Below are 15,773 nucleotides of genomic sequence, written 5' to 3'. Positions count from 1 at the left end.
GCCGTCAACACCCAGCATAGCCCCATCTTTCTGACGCTATCTACTTCCCCGCACTCCAACAATCCACAGTCTACTCTGCACGCGACCAATACAAAGGTTGTAAAGTTAATTAAGAAAAATCCAATTCCCAGCAACCACTATCGAAAAAGCGTATCTCCGCTCAGCGGAACCCTGCAACCCTGCACCGCAGTCAGCAACTGGAAATTACAGCAAGCCCAACCATACCCGAACACGCATCAGCGAGTTCCATGAGTTAATCTTAGCCGGTGCTAATTCAAATTATCGAAATTTCGAACTCTTGAACTCTCATATGGGAGACTCGGATTACAAGTCTGCCCCTAGCTCTATCAGCGAGGGCTCGCCTCTCATGGTTGCCTCTCCTCCTTCAGATAGACGTGGTGGGCACCCTCTTGCCGGTGCTGATGAGTCGTCTAAGAATGCATTGTACATGTTTCTTTTGACTCTTTCTATTGGTGGGTAAGTCTTTGCATATGGTAATTTAATTCCATTTATTTACACACGTCATTTTGACTTGTTCTACTGGCCATTTGTTAACATGGTGTTGCTTGAACAGACTTCAGATTGTTTGGTCTGTCGAACTTTCTAATGGATCGGTAAGTATAACTCGCGACTTGCAGTGAATGATCATTTTCCTTCGCATCCTACTTTTCTCGTCTCGATGCTGCAAGATTGAACAAAACAACATACTGACCTGCGTACAGCCATTCCTTCTATCCCTCGGGATGAGCAAGTCGCTTCTTGCATTTGTTTGGATAGCCGGTCCCTTGACGGGTGCGCTGGTGCAACCATACATTGGAATTCGAAGCGATAACTGTCGGCTCTCGTGGGGTAAGAGGAAACCGTTCATGGTTGTTGGAGGCGCAGCAACTGTCGTTTCATTGCTAGCTCTGGCATGGGTGAAAGAGATTGTAGGGGGGCTTTCTGTCTATATTCGGTGTTGAATCAACATCTGCTGGAGCCAAGATTGTTATCATTATCATGGCAACAATTTTCATGTATTGCCTTGATTTCGCCATTAACACAGGTGGGTGCACACTCCAGCATCTCTACGTTCAGTGCTCGGCTAATTACCATCTTATAGTGCAAGCTGCAATCAGAGCGTTCATTGTCGACAACTGTCCCACTCACCAGCAGGAGCTGTCTAATGCCTGGGCCAGTCGTATGGTCGGCATTGGCAACATCTTGGGGTATATCTTTGGCTACATGGACTTGCCGAAGTTTGTCCCTTTCTTGGGAAATACCCAGTTCAAGGTTCTTTGTGTACTCGCTTCCGTCTTTTTGGGCGCAACCCTTGCCATTAGTTGCTTCTACATCAAAGAGCGGGATCCCCGAGGAGAGGGACCTGTGACCGACAAGCTTGGCGTGATCTCCTTTTTCAAACAGGTCATCAAGTCGATTCGGAGCTTGCCGACACAGATCTCCCGCGTCTGTCAGGTGCAGTTCGCAGCGTGGGTGGGCTGGTTTCCATTCCTGTACTACTCCACAACCTATATCGGGCAGCTGTACGTCAATCCCGTTTTCGCGGATAATCCCCATCTCTCCGAGGGTGAGATCGACAAGGCATGGGAAGATGCTACTCGCATCGGGACACTGGCTCTTCTCATTTATGCTATCATCTCCTTCCTTGCCAATATGTTGCTTCCTCTTTTCGTGGTCCCGTTATATGGACCGGCGCCAGAAACTGTTTCGCAACGGGATTCTCTAGACGGCGATTCAGATGACGAGGCAGAACAATCTATAAGGAGACTCTCATTTTCAGGTATGCCGACGGGCAACGCATCCGAACCTCTGCTCGACGCTGTTCCGCTTGGACAGGAGACCGAAGGGAAACCGACCTGGCTTTCACGTCTTCGCATCCCAGGCTTGACTCTTCCGCGAGTCTGGCTCCTCTCCCATCTTCTCTTTGCGGCGTGCATGTTTAGTACATTCTTCATCTACTCTTACCAAGCCGGGTCGGTATTTGTGGGCTTTATCGGCATCTCCTGGGCTGTAGCGCTGTGGGCACCCTTCGCTCTTATCGCGGCGGAGGTAGCTAGGATTGACCCTTCTAGACGAAATCATCCTCGCACAGCTCCGTCCACCTATGGCGAACATGAAGGTGAGGCCCAATACGAGGGTCCTGGTGAATATAACAGCGTTGGCGGCAGTGACGTTGAGCATGGACACCCGAAGGACCATCGCGATGGTGATGTTGCACAGGCGGGTATCATTCTTGGACTGCATAATATGGCTATTTCTCTACCCCAGATTCTGTCTAGTCTTGTCTGCAGTGCTATCTTCAAGGCATCCCAGAAGCAAAGAGGGGAGCCGTGGGATGATAGTGTGGGCTGGGTGCTACGGTTTGGCGGATGTGCTGCGTTGGTGGCTGCGTGGTTGACTACACGGGTTTCGGATGGATCAAGATAGACTTTCACGCATAGGCTGCAATGGATTCATTAGATTTTCTTATATCTTTTATATATATGTATGTTGCATGTATTCGATCTAAGGCAAAAAGTACCTCCCAGCCTTGTCTATAGCATGCAACATAAAGGGATTCTGCAGGGGATAGTGATTGTCGTACGAAGTATGTGGGTCTTTTTACGCAGGCCTAGAGTATCATAGGGCAATCAAACCATGTTATTAAATAATGATGATGTGTTCTCGCACGGAATAATCGACAAGCCTTTGTGCCTGGCTATTTTGCCCGAATCCACCGGTTTCTTGGCAGTTGCGCGGCACGTCGAAACTTGGCCCACGTGTAATTTCAAATACCAATACACAGCATATCTTACGCTATCGTTGTATCTTTCCAATTTTCCCACCAATTTGACTCCAACCAGCCCTGCCGTATTCTGTATTGTACAACTCCGTACCTGACCTCATATCTGTCCCTCTGATGCAACTTAGGCAGTCCGTGTTATTACTTGCTAACCCGATTCGACATTGTCGCAACCTCTCGCTTTCCATCTCTGCGTGGACTATGTGCGCCTGGTCCTGCCATTTTAATTTCACTGTGGGAGTGAACTGCCAGTCCGTCCTGGCCCTTGATACCTCCAACGGCGTGAGCCGCCATGGCTAGCCAATTTATGAACGATGGCCTACACGCCCTGCTTCGTATGTCCCTCCGATCGGTGGTCTTGGGCGCTGCTCTTTAATTTCCCGTTTAGATTGCGAGCTAACATCTATCTTTGTTATAGGGAGGGCCTCTGAAGACTCCGATCCCGATGGTACGCGTGCCTGAACTCACCCCCTCATCCCTCCCGTCTTGTCGCGATATAGCGCTGTTCAGCTTCGGAGATCTAACTGGTATGGCGAAATATAGATGCCACCGAGGCGGGGTCCAAGGAGATCACAACATCCTGGGCATTATTTATCATGATCATGTTGTTGATGTTCGCCCTCTTCACGAGCTACATCCTCCAACAGAGGAAGATCCAAGCTGTCCATGAGACGGTTCTATCGATTTTTGCAGGTAGGCAACATCCTCAAGCGGCGCAGACATAATAACGAGACATACAAAGCTTCGTGCGGTCTGCGCAGGTTGGTACGGACTTGCTAACGGTTGCCAGGGATGTTCGTTGGACTACTCATCCGTTTCACAGACTCCACCCTTCAAGACAGCGTCGCCTTTGACTACCAATTCTTCTTTAACCTCCTTCTTCCTCCGATTATTCTCGCCTCTGGTTATGAACTCCACCAGGCGAACTTCTTCCGACATATCGGCACGATTCTCACCTTCGCGTTCGCCGGTACCTTTATATCCGCAATAGTGCTCGGTCTAGTGCTGTACCTATGGACGCGGATCCCGCTGAGTGGGCTGAATATCTCTTTCGTCGAAGCTATCTCGGTCGGCGCAACTCTCTCCGCTACGGATCCCGTCACCATCTTAGCTATCTTCAACCTTTATAAGGTCGAGCCGAAGCTTTATACTATCATTTTTGGCGAGTCGATCCTAAACGATGCTATTGCCATTGTGCTCTTCGAGACGGCGCAGAGGTATCATGAGACCGGTGCAGCTGGCTCTTTGACCTTCCTGAATCTATTCGAGGCGGTGGGGCTCTTTTTGCTCGTCTTCTTTGGTAGCATGGTTGTTGGAATGCTGGTTGGAATCGCTACCGCGCTGGGTCTCAAATACACCCTCGTGCGGCGCTTGCCCAAGATAGAGAGCTGCTTGATTATTTTGGTTGCATACGCCAGCTACTTCTTCTCCAATGGAGTGCACCTATCCGGCATTGTCTCGCTCTTGTTTTGTGGTATCACCCTCAAGCACTATGCTTACTATAACATGTCGCGTCGCACACAGTTGACCACCAAATACCTGTTCCAGGTCATGGCTCAACTCTCAGAGAACTTCATCTTTATTTACCTCGGCCTTGACCTCTTCGTGGAGCCTAACCTACAGTTTAACCCTTTGTTCATCATGGTGGCAGTGTTTGGTATCTGTCTCTCCCGTTACCTCGCGGTGTTCCCGCTCTCCAAGGCTATCAATTGGTTCATCCGGTACCGAGCACGTCGCCGTGGCGTGGATGTTCCCGACGAGCTGCCGTTCGCCTATCAAGCGATGCTCTTCTGGGCTGGATTGCGTGGTGCCGTCGGTGTTGCACTAGCAGCTGGCCTATCAGGAGTCAACGCTCCCGCACTTCGGGCGACGGTACTTGTTGTCGTCGTGCTAACTGTCATCATTTTCGGTGGAACCACAGCTCGCATGTTGGAGATTCTGGGCATTAGAACGGGTGTAGTCGAAGAGCTTGAGTCGGACGATGAATTCGACACTGAGGTGACCCATGGTGGCACCTACTACAAGCGCGCCGGCACGAGCCTGGGATACACCCCGCGACGCACTGACTCAGTGATCCCCTTGGATGGCGTCACCACCCCACGCGCTGACGCTGGGGAGCGAACACACAGCTACTCCAGCGGCAACAGTCGCCGTCCAAGCCCACCCTATACCCACACAAGAATGTACTCCGCCGCGTACAGTAACAAAGATCAATCCTGGCGCGACCGCCAATCCGCAGCGACGTTGCTCAACGGCGCAGCTGGGCCAAGTGCCGGTGAAGGTAGTGATGACGAGTTTGGTCTGCCATCCTCGGGCCCCGGTCGCTCCAACGATCCTACCCACCCAGATGAGTTCGATCTTGATATTGAGGGCATCTCCGATGACGACCTCCCACCGGCTGCAAGTGGAGCCTCGCGTCTCCGCCGATCCGCCTCCCAACCCCCTCACCCTTCATCCGCCCCACCCACAAATGCAGCGGCATCGACCAGCGTCTCGCCCACTCGCCAGACGGCAGGTATGTCTGCAAGGGATGCGGTGCGGGGTCTGTTTTCGGGTGGTGCTACTGGCGACCATGCGGCTTGGTTCCGCCAGCTCGATGAGGACTATATCAAGCCCACACTTTTGTTGGACCAGTCGAATCATAAGGGACCTGGGCCTGGTGCGGTTTGAGATGATGATACCTTGGAAATGACTTCCATTTTTTTTTTTTTTTCTTTTTGATCTGGGTGTATATTTAGCCTTTGTTGTTTGGGTCTGCATTCTCATTGATGTTTTGCTTTTCTGCATTTGTGGCTTCCATACAAGACCTGTCTGTATGAGCCTGTGTAAAACGCGTTTGAAACCCTATAGAAGCCAACAAGACATCTTCAAGTGGGAAGTACACGTCCCCTGTAAAAGTAGCCAAAGCAATATCAAATTGAGTTTCTCCGCACTTTAGCGTTATCCGTTACCCCACACTTTTCGGGATATATCACCTCGTTTAAAGCAAAGACAGTCAAAATACTCGAACCGAGATAGTCTTAAGAGGTCTAGGACAAAAGAACAATGTCCTTGCCTCCGTCCATGGCGATTTAATAAACGTAACGCCCCACGATAAGCAAGAGCTTCGCCCTGCACCCGTGCGTTCCTATCTCTTCCTGCCTTATCGCCCACTCGGATCAGCAACGGCTATCTGTGCAGAGTATAATTATGTACGGCGCCATGCTTGTTTTGGGTATACTTACGCCAATGCCTATCTTCTCAGTCATCTGATCGTCGAGGCATTAACTTCCGGGCTAATGGTTATGCACTGATGTAGACAGGGTTAGTGGGGCTTTCCTGCTTGATATCCCGCCGCTTTTATAAGGATGTTTCGCAGTGGTAGAGGTCAGCATGGGCTTAGACTTGGTGATATTCTGCTATACGGAGTATTTACCGAGGTACGAGTAAATTGTGGGAATTGAGGTCTCGAATTCAGGTCTCTTGAAGCGCATATACACCTTTCCGTTTTAGTGCTCACACCTAGCCGCCTTTTGATCACTGAGTAAAAAAAGTAAGCACCCGTGGATGCTGGGGAATTGCTACAGACACGGCACGTTTTGCTAGTAGCACGGCACATTAGGTAATATTCCCTTTACATAATCAATTTTGACCGAGATCGTTACCATACATTACCACAGCAACTACATTACTTACTACTGTAGCAACTACATTCTATCTACTTCTGCTATAAGAACCACTCTATCTTCTCATTGATCTTACTTCATCCAATTGATCTTACTTCATCCAATTGATCTTACTTCATCCAATTGATACTTGATTTCACCTAATCATGGAGCCACCAATTGAGCAAGTCTTTGAGACTAGAGAGCAACTCCTTACTTCGATACGACAGCATGCCCTATCTCATGGTTATGCTATCACTATCATCAACTCCGCTAAGGAGAGGAATATTTGTCTTGGTTGTGATAGAGGCGGTATATACCATGATCATATTGATGCCCCAGAAGGGGCAAAACGCCGGAAGACAAGTACTAGACGGATGAACTGCCCATTCCGCCTTTATGCAAAGAAGCTTGTTGATACTAATCAATGGGAAATCCAGGTAAGAAATCCTAATCATAATCATGCAGCTACTAATAATATGATAGGGCATCCTATGGCAAGGCGTCCACAGCTTACTAAAGATCAAAATCAAACTATTGAACATCTATCAGATATTGGATCTCGACCGCAGCATATTATAAGTCTATTAAGAAAGGATCAACCTGATATCTTAATAAGACCAAAAGATATTTATAATATAAGAGGTAGTATAAGACAGAAAAAGCTTAGGAATCACTTACCTCTTGAACTTCTTCAACAGATATTAATTCAGAATCAATGGAAATATGCATTTAAACAAGATATAGAAGGTCATGTTCAATTTTTTATGTTCGCTCACCCTGAATCAATTAAGTATGCTAATCAATATAATAGGGTCTTTTTATTAGACTGTACTTACAAGACGAATCGGTATAAGATGCCTCTTTTACATATTATTAGTCTCTCGCCATCGAATTCATCCTATAGTATTGCTTTCTGCTTTATGCAAAATGAGCAGGAAGAAAGCTATAAGTGGACTTTACAGACTTTTTTTTCATGGCTTGACCCCTTACCCTTTTCTCCAGTTCTTTGCACTGACAGAGATCTTGCTTTATTAGGTGCAATTAAATCTATCTGTCCTAGAAGCCCACATCTACTATGCATTTGGCATATTAATAAGAATGTGCTGGCAAAGACAAAGCAATATTTCTCTTCAAATGAGGAATTTGAGGCTTTTATCAAGTCATGGAAAGAGCTAATTAATTCATCAAATATTGATGAATATAATGCTCAATTAGCTAAGTTCACAACGCAGTTTAATCAAATTGCCCCTAATGCTCTTAGATATATTCAAAGTACTTGGCTAACCTATAAAGAGATGTTTATTAGGGCTTGGGTAGGGCAATATCTTCATCTTGGTAACTGGGCTACATCAAGAGTGGAGGGGTCTCACGCTTTTTTAAAAAAGTATATAGGGGGATCTTCAGGTGATATGCTTCATGTTTTTGAGAGAATTAATAATGCTTTACAGGCTCAGTATCAGCGACTTGAATCTGATCTTGCAGAAGATAAGATTAAGAGACTAAATTTCTGCTCCCACTTTCTCTATTCGAATATTATAAAGAGAACATCACGATATTCAATATCTTTGATCTCTAATCAAGCTGCTATAGCTAAGAGAGCTACCCCCGAAGCACCTTTATCAAACTGCACTAATATATTCACTAGGACAATGGGCCTTCCGTGTGCCCACCGAATCGCTAGTTTATTAACAAAACATCAACCAATCCCACTAAGCGATATCCATCAATTTTGGAGGATTGGCCTTAGTAATGAGTCATCTATGTATCTGCCAATACTAGATCCTCTATTACCACCACCAACTCGCAGATCAGCTCAAGAGAACATATCAGATCAAAACATCAAAACATCAAACCAAAAGGTCACTAAGAAGAAAGCACCCTCGAAGTGCTCAAATTGTGGAGAAATTGGCCATACAATCCGCTCCTGCAGAGTGTGAAAAGCATGTAAATAAGATGAAAAGCACAATAAGATTGACTAGAGAGAATTGATTCATGGTCGGGTTCTTATAGTAATGAAGCAGTAGTAGATAGAATGTAGTTGCTACAGTAGTAAGTAATGTAGTTGCTGTGGTAATGTATGGTAACGATCTCGGTCAAAATTGATTATGTAAAGGGAATATTACCTAATGTGCCGTGCTACTAGGGGAATTGCTACAGACACGGCACGTTTTGCTAGTAGCAGGGAATTGCTACAGACACGGCACGTTTTGCTAGTAGCACGGCACATTAGGTAATATTCCCTTTACATAATCAATTTTGACCGAGATCGTTACCATACATTACCACAGCAACTACATTACTTACTACTGTAGCAACTACATTCTATCTACTACTGCTTCATTACTATAAGAACCCGACCATGAATCAATTCTCTCTAGTCAATCTTATTGTGCTTTTCATCTTATTTACATGCTTTTCACACTCTGCAGGAGCGGATTGTATGGCCAATTTCTCCACAATTTGAGCACTTCGAGGGTGCTTTCTTCTTAGTGACCTTTTGGTTTGATGTTTTGATGTTTTGATCTGATATGTTCTCTTGAGCTGATCTGCGAGTTGGTGGTGGTAATAGAGGATCTAGTATTGGCAGATACATAGATGACTCATTACTAAGGCCAATCCTCCAAAATTGATGGATATCGCTTAGTGGGATTGGTTGATGTTTTGTTAATAAACTAGCGATTCGGTGGGCACACGGAAGGCCCATTGTCCTAGTGAATATATTAGTGCAGTTTGATAAAGGTGCTTCGGGGGTAGCTCTCTTAGCTATAGCAGCTTGATTAGAGATTAAAGATATTGAATATCGTGATGTTCTCTTTATAATATTCGAATAGAGAAAGTGGGAGCAGAAATTTAGTCTCTTAATCTTATCTTCTGTAAGATCAGATTCAAGTCGCTGATACTGAGCCTGTAAAGCATTATTAATTCTCTCAAAAACATGAAGCATATCACCTGAAGATCCCCCTATATACTTTTTTAAAAAAGCGTGAGACCCCTCCACTCTTGATGTAGCCCAGTTACCAAGATGAAGATATTGCCCTACCCAAGCCCTAATAAACATCTCTTTATAGGTTAGCCAAGTACTTTGAATATATCTAAGAGCATTAGGGGCAATTTGATTAAACTGCGTTGTGAACTTAGCTAATTGAGCATTATATTCATCAATATTTGATGAATTAATTAGCTCTTTCTATGACTTGATAAAAGCCTCAAATTCCTCATTTGAAGAGAAATATTGCTTTGTCTTTGCCAGCACATTCTTATTAATATGCCAAATGCATAGTAGATGTGGGCTTCTAGGACAGATAGATTTAATTGTACCTAATAAAGCAAGATCTCTGTCAGTGCAAAGAACTGGAGAAAAGGGTAAGGGGTCAAGCTATGAAAAAAAAGTCTGTAAAGTCCACTTATAGCTTTCTTCCTGCTCATTTTGCATAAAGCAGAAAGCAATACTATAGGATGAATTCGATGGCGAGAGACTAATAATATGTAAAAGAGGCATCTTATACCGATTCGTCTTGTAAGTACAGTCTAATAAAAAGACCCTATTATATTGATTAGCATACTTAATTGATTCAGGGTGAGCGAACATAAAAAATTGAATATGACCTTCTATATCTTGTTTAAATGCATATTTCCATTGATTCTGAATTAATATCTGTTGAAGAAGTTTAAGAGGTAAGTGATTCCTAAGCTTTTTCTGTCTTATACTACCTCTTATATTATAAATATCTTTTGGTCTTATTAAGATATCAGGTTGATCCTTTCTTAATAGACTTATAATATGCTGCGGTCGAGATCCAATATCTGATAGATGTTTAATAGTTTGATTTTGATCTTTAGTAAGCTGTGGACGCCTTGCCATAGGATGCCCTATCATATTATTAGTAGCTGCATGATTATGATTAGGATTTCTTACCTGGATTTCCCATTGATTAGTATCAACAAGCTTCTTTGCATAAAGGCGGAATGGGCAGTTCATCCGTCTAGTACTTGTCTTCCGGCGTTTTGCCCCTTCTGGGGCATCAATATGATCATGGTATATACCGCCTCTATCACAACCAAGACAAATATTCCTCTCCTTAGCGGAGTTGATGATAGTGATAGCATAACCATGAGATAGGGCATGCTGTCGTATCGAAGTAAGGAGTTGCTCTCTAGTCTCAAAGACTTGCTCAATTGGTGGCTCCATGATTAGGTGAAATCAAGTATCAATTGGATGAAGTAAGATCAATTGGATGAAGTAAGATCAATTGGATGAAGTAAGATCAATGAGAAGATAGAGTGGTTCTTATAGCAGAAGTAGATAGAATGTAGTTGCTACAGTAGTAAGTAATGTAGTTGCTGTGGTAATGTATGGTAACGATCTCGGTCAAAATTGATTATGTAAAGGGAATATTACCTAATGTGCCGTGCTACTAGCAAAACGTGCCGTGTCTGTAGCAATTCCCCTAGTAGCACGGCACATTAGGTAATATTCCCTTTACATAATCAATTTTGACCGAGATCGTTACCATACATTACCACAGCAACTACATTACTTACTACTGTAGCAACTACATTCTATCTACTACTGCTTCATTACTATAAGAACCCGACCATGAATCAATTCTCTCTAGTCAATCTTATTGTGCTTTTCATCTTATTTACATGCTTTTCACACTCTGCAGGAGCGGATTGTATGGCCAATTTCTCCACAATTTGAGCACTTCGAGGGTGCTTTCTTCTTAGTGACCTTTTGGTTTGATGTTTTGATGTTTTGATCTGATATGTTCTCTTGAGCTGATCTGCGAGTTGGTGGTGGTAATAGAGGATCTAGTATTGGCAGATACATAGATGACTCATTACTAAGGCCAATCCTCCAAAATTGATGGATATCGCTTAGTGGGATTGGTTGATGTTTTGTTAATAAACTAGCGATTCGGTGGGCACACGGAAGGCCCATTGTCCTAGTGAATATATTAGTGCAGTTTGATAAAGGTGCTTCGGGGGTAGCTCTCTTAGCTATAGCAGCTTGATTAGAGATCAAAGATATTGAATATCGTGATGTTCTCTTTATAATATTCGAATAGAGAAAGTGGGAGCAGAAATTTAGTCTCTTAATCTTATCTTCTGCAAGATCAGATTCAAGTCGCTGATACTGAGCCTGTAAAGCATTATTAATTCTCTCAAAAACATGAAGCATATCACCTGAAGATCCCCCTATATACTTTTTTAAAAAAGCGTGAGACCCCTCCACTCTTGATGTAGCCCAGTTACCAAGATGAAGATATTGCCCTACCCAAGCCCTAATAAACATCTCTTTATAGGTTAGCCAAGTACTTTGAATATATCTAAGAGCATTAGGGGCAATTTGATTAAACTGCGTTGTGAACTTAGCTAATTGAGCATTATATTCATCAATATTTGATGAATTAATTAGCTCTTTCCATGACTTGATAAAAGCCTCAAATTCCTCATTTGAAGAGAAATATTGCTTTGTCTTTGCCAGCACATTCTTATTAATATGCCAAATGCATAGTAGATGTGGGCTTCTAGGACAGATAGATTTAATTGCACCTAATAAAGCAAGATCTCTGTCAGTGCAAAGAACTGGAGAAAAGGGTAAGGGGTCAAGCCATGAAAAAAAAGTCTGTAAAGTCCACTTATAGCTTTCTTCCTGCTCATTTTGCATAAAGCAGAAAGCAATACTATAGGATGAATTCGATGGCGAGAGACTAATAATATGTAAAAGAGGCATCTTATACCGATTCGTCTTGTAAGTACAGTCTAATAAAAAGACCCTATTATATTGATTAGCATACTTAATTGATTCAGGGTGAGCGAACATAAAAAATTGAACATGACCTTCTATATCTTGTTTAAATGCATATTTCCATTGATTCTGAATTAATATCTGTTGAAGAAGTTCAAGAGGTAAGTGATTCCTAAGCTTTTTCTGTCTTATACTACCTCTTATATTATAAATATCTTTTGGTCTTATTAAGATATCAGGTTGATCCTTTCTTAATAGACTTATAATATGCTGCGGTCGAGATCCAATATCTGATAGATGTTCAATAGTTTGATTTTGATCTTTAGTAAGCTGTGGACGCCTTGCCATAGGATGCCCTATCATATTATTAGTAGCTGCATGATTATGATTAGGATTTCTTACCTGGATTTCCCATTGATTAGTATCAACAAGCTTCTTTGCATAAAGGCGGAATGGGCAGTTCATCCGTCTAGTACTTGTCTTCCGGCGTTTTGCCCCTTCTGGGGCATCAATATGATCATGGTATATACCGCCTCTATCACAACCAAGACAAATATTCCTCTCCTTAGCGGAGTTGATGATAGTGATAGCATAACCATGAGATAGGGCATGCTGTCGTATCGAAGTAAGGAGTTGCTCTCTAGTCTCAAAGACTTGCTCAATTGGTGGCTCCATGATTAGGTGAAATCAAGTATCAATTGGATGAAGTAAGATCAATTGGATGAAGTAAGATCAATTGGATGAAGTAAGATCAATGAGAAGATAGAGTGGTTCTTATAGCAGAAGTAGATAGAATGTAGTTGCTACAGTAGTAAGTAATGTAGTTGCTGTGGTAATGTATGGTAACGATCTCGGTCAAAATTGATTATGTAAAGGGAATATTACCTAATGTGCCGTGCTACTAGCAAAACGTGCCGTGTCTGTAGCAATTCCCTGCTACTAGCAAAACGTGCCGTGTCTGTAGCAATTCCCTGGATGCTGATGAGTATTACATAATCATTGGCTGGCTCACTAAGCGGGTTCCTAAGCCTTGGAGGCTACCCCCGACGCCGGGGCCGTAAGGTAGAGTTAATGGCAGTGGAAACCTTTCCAACACTACGGGGCCGCTCTTCCCCCGACATTATTGGGACGAATTGGCAATTCAGATTTAACACAATACTGCCTACTGATATCCTATGCCGTGACCCTGAATGATATAATTTTAACAAAACCACGATATCTTCAAACATGACAAAAGTTAAATTCCCTCCAGAAGTATCTTAGTTGTAGGGCATCGATGAAGTAGATTCATGGTCTATACCTCCGCCCACCAGTATGTTCATAAATCATATTTTTGCCCCTAGTTATAGTGGTAGGTGAACTTCAATCCTCGCCTCTCGAGTCAGCCCAATTAGACAAATTTTAGGCCAAAATCTACAAGTGGGAGCATATCATATAAGTCTTCTAGAGATTCTTATACATGTCAAATCCCGCGAAAACCCCCAGAGGTAGACGCTCCAGAGAGGTACCAAGATATCTTATGGCCACATTGTCGTTTTGGCGGGAAGATCTGCATAGATTAACAGAATTAAAACCGGGTAACGTCCGGGGGTATACCGGGAGGAGCGAGTCTAATACTAAGCATGGATCTAATCACCTCACGATTTTTCTCAATAATCAAACCTAATAAGTTTGTTTCAGAGTCGATCAACATTTACACACGGCTGGTCAATACTATTTTGGGAATTTTCGAAGATTTCTGTCGAAAGAGAGAGGCACTAGAAGGATATCGCCAAAGGTTGGGATTAATTAACCAAAAGCTGAACTAGTTCTGACTCGATTTCTACCCTATCAGCTAATGCACATCTGCATAAGGATCCTGTCAAGGATATGCATATTTAGACGAGTGTATTGTCGCACATCAAGTACTGTGCCTTTTTCATCTAGGCATAACGCCTTGATAGACATAAACTGTGGGGCTCAATGATTCACTTACAGTAGCTTGAATCCTGATTATTGCCCGATTAGAAATCGAGTGTATGGCGTTGGATCCGTTATGAACCCCTGAATAATACGTATACTCTGATGTAGAATGGTGAAGTCGAAATACCGACTAAAAATATTTAAAGCATAGTCAGGTGAAACAACGCTGCATTATAAAAAGGAGCCTACCTTCTGATAGATGGGTACATATGCCCTTCGATCAGCTTTTTATTTATCATCAACTTTCCATTTCTTACGAATTCGTTAGCGATGCGCTTCTTGACTCTCTTCTCAACGGCAACCCTGGCCTTCTTTGCCCTTGCACACGAAGGCCCTCACCGGCTACCAACCGACAAGGAATTTTCTCGCAAAGCCTCTTTATCTGCTCGTTGCTCGGAACATGTTGCTCACTTCAACAAGCGACGTATGAAGCGTGACTTCAATCCCCACGCTCGAGGCAATACCACTGTTCAGATCCAAACCCAAGCCCCTCTTTACGAGACGATCCAGAATGATACCTGCGTTCTTAGTCCTGCAATTACAGCTGGCCCCTACTACTGGCCGCACTCTCAAACTATCCGTCAAGATATGACAGAGACCCAGGATGGTGTCCCTCTGTGGCTGGACATTGGAGTTTTGGATATGGCCACCTGCAAGCCATTGGAAGGTGCGATGGTTGACCTATGGCACTGCAATGCCACCGGAAGCTATTCAAGCTTTACTGAGTTGTCCCCAAATACCAAATTCCCGGCACTTCTGTCTGAACTTGGGAAAAATGTTTCAGACTTTGAGGTTGGCACCACTGATATCCACACCGACTCGCAAACCTGGCTGCGAGGAATGTGGCCAACCGATAAGCATGGGATGATGCAGATGAAGACCATTTTCCCAGGTGTGTTTACTTTTCTAATTATTAGTCATTTCTGCGACCTTTCACTGACGCGACAATAGGATTTTACATCGAAAGGGCTATTCACATTCATGTCCAGGTCCATACAGACTGGACCACTCAGGAGAATGGCACTCTCGTCTTCGAAAACACCGTGAGCACTGGGCAACTGTATTTCGAGGAGGAACTCGAGAAGAAGGTTATGGCTCTCCAACCATATGCCTCTCATACGCAGATCAACCGCACCCAGAACGATGTCGATATGGAGTTCTCCAAGGGTGAAGCGAATGGTTATAACCCGGTCGTCTCTGTGGTTCCTGTGGATGATGATGACCTCACTAAGGGATTGATCGGATACATCACCATCGGCGTTGATACCACTGCAATTGAGGATGAGCATTGGTCTGCTTCATAGGCTTGCTCTTTCTGCTACTTGCGCTAGAAAATCCTTAATACCGGAAGCACCTATCAGAGTTATGAATCCAGGGCTATGAAATTCGAGGGAAGTATGACTGCATTGGGATATATATCCATGGCTGTTCTATTCACACGAAGGGAACCATTGAGAAGGAAGCGGGGACCTTTGATTCTAGCTAATTTAAATTAGACTTAGTTTATAGTAGACTGCCAAGACCATATTTGAACTTCTAACGTCTGAAGCTCGTAGTTGGTGAAATGCGTTGAGTACATCCTGGAGCCTTCCGAGCAGCGATGGATTTCTTAAATATCGAGGTAATGGAA

The 15,773-nt window shown here is 43.8% G+C and overlaps 3 protein-coding genes across 3 annotated transcripts; all 3 read left to right on the top strand.

Annotated features, from left to right (window-relative positions):
- Positions 1-310: 310 nt before the first annotated feature.
- N7487_000888 (putative sucrose transporter) lies at positions 311-2,427 on the top strand (the record flags this gene model as incomplete). Its single annotated transcript, XM_056868636.1, has 5 exons — positions 311-477; positions 575-614; positions 723-929; positions 985-1,045; positions 1,103-2,427. The coding sequence occupies 5 exons, from the start codon at positions 311-313 to the stop codon at positions 2,425-2,427; spliced, it is 1,800 nt and encodes a 599-aa protein (XP_056733420.1).
- Positions 2,428-2,951: 524 nt separating this feature from the next.
- Positions 2,952-5,452, top strand: N7487_000887 (bifunctional K:H/Na:H antiporter NHX1; the record flags this gene model as incomplete). The annotated part of the gene is made up of 4 exons (XM_056868635.1): positions 2,952-3,117; positions 3,201-3,230; positions 3,326-3,475; positions 3,573-5,452. Exons 1-4 carry the CDS (start codon positions 3,075-3,077, stop codon positions 5,450-5,452), a joined length of 2,103 nt encoding a protein of 700 aa, XP_056733419.1. The 5' UTR covers positions 2,952-3,074.
- An 8,961-nt stretch (positions 5,453-14,413) lies between these two features.
- N7487_000886 (intradiol ring-cleavage dioxygenase) lies at positions 14,414-15,447 on the top strand (the record flags this gene model as incomplete). The annotated part of the gene is made up of 2 exons (XM_056868634.1): positions 14,414-15,035; positions 15,095-15,447. 2 exons carry the CDS (start codon positions 14,414-14,416, stop codon positions 15,445-15,447), a joined length of 975 nt encoding a protein of 324 aa, XP_056733418.1.
- Positions 15,448-15,773: the final 326 nt, after the last annotated feature.

Source organism: Penicillium crustosum (assembly GCF_028827405.1).
Source record: "Penicillium crustosum strain IBT 35664 chromosome Unknown utg000001l_segment0_segment0, whole genome shotgun sequence".
Lineage (NCBI taxonomy): Eukaryota > Fungi > Ascomycota > Eurotiomycetes > Eurotiales > Aspergillaceae > Penicillium > Penicillium crustosum.
Note: the sequence above shows the minus strand (reverse complement) of the source record. Positions and strands in the feature narration are given on the sequence as shown.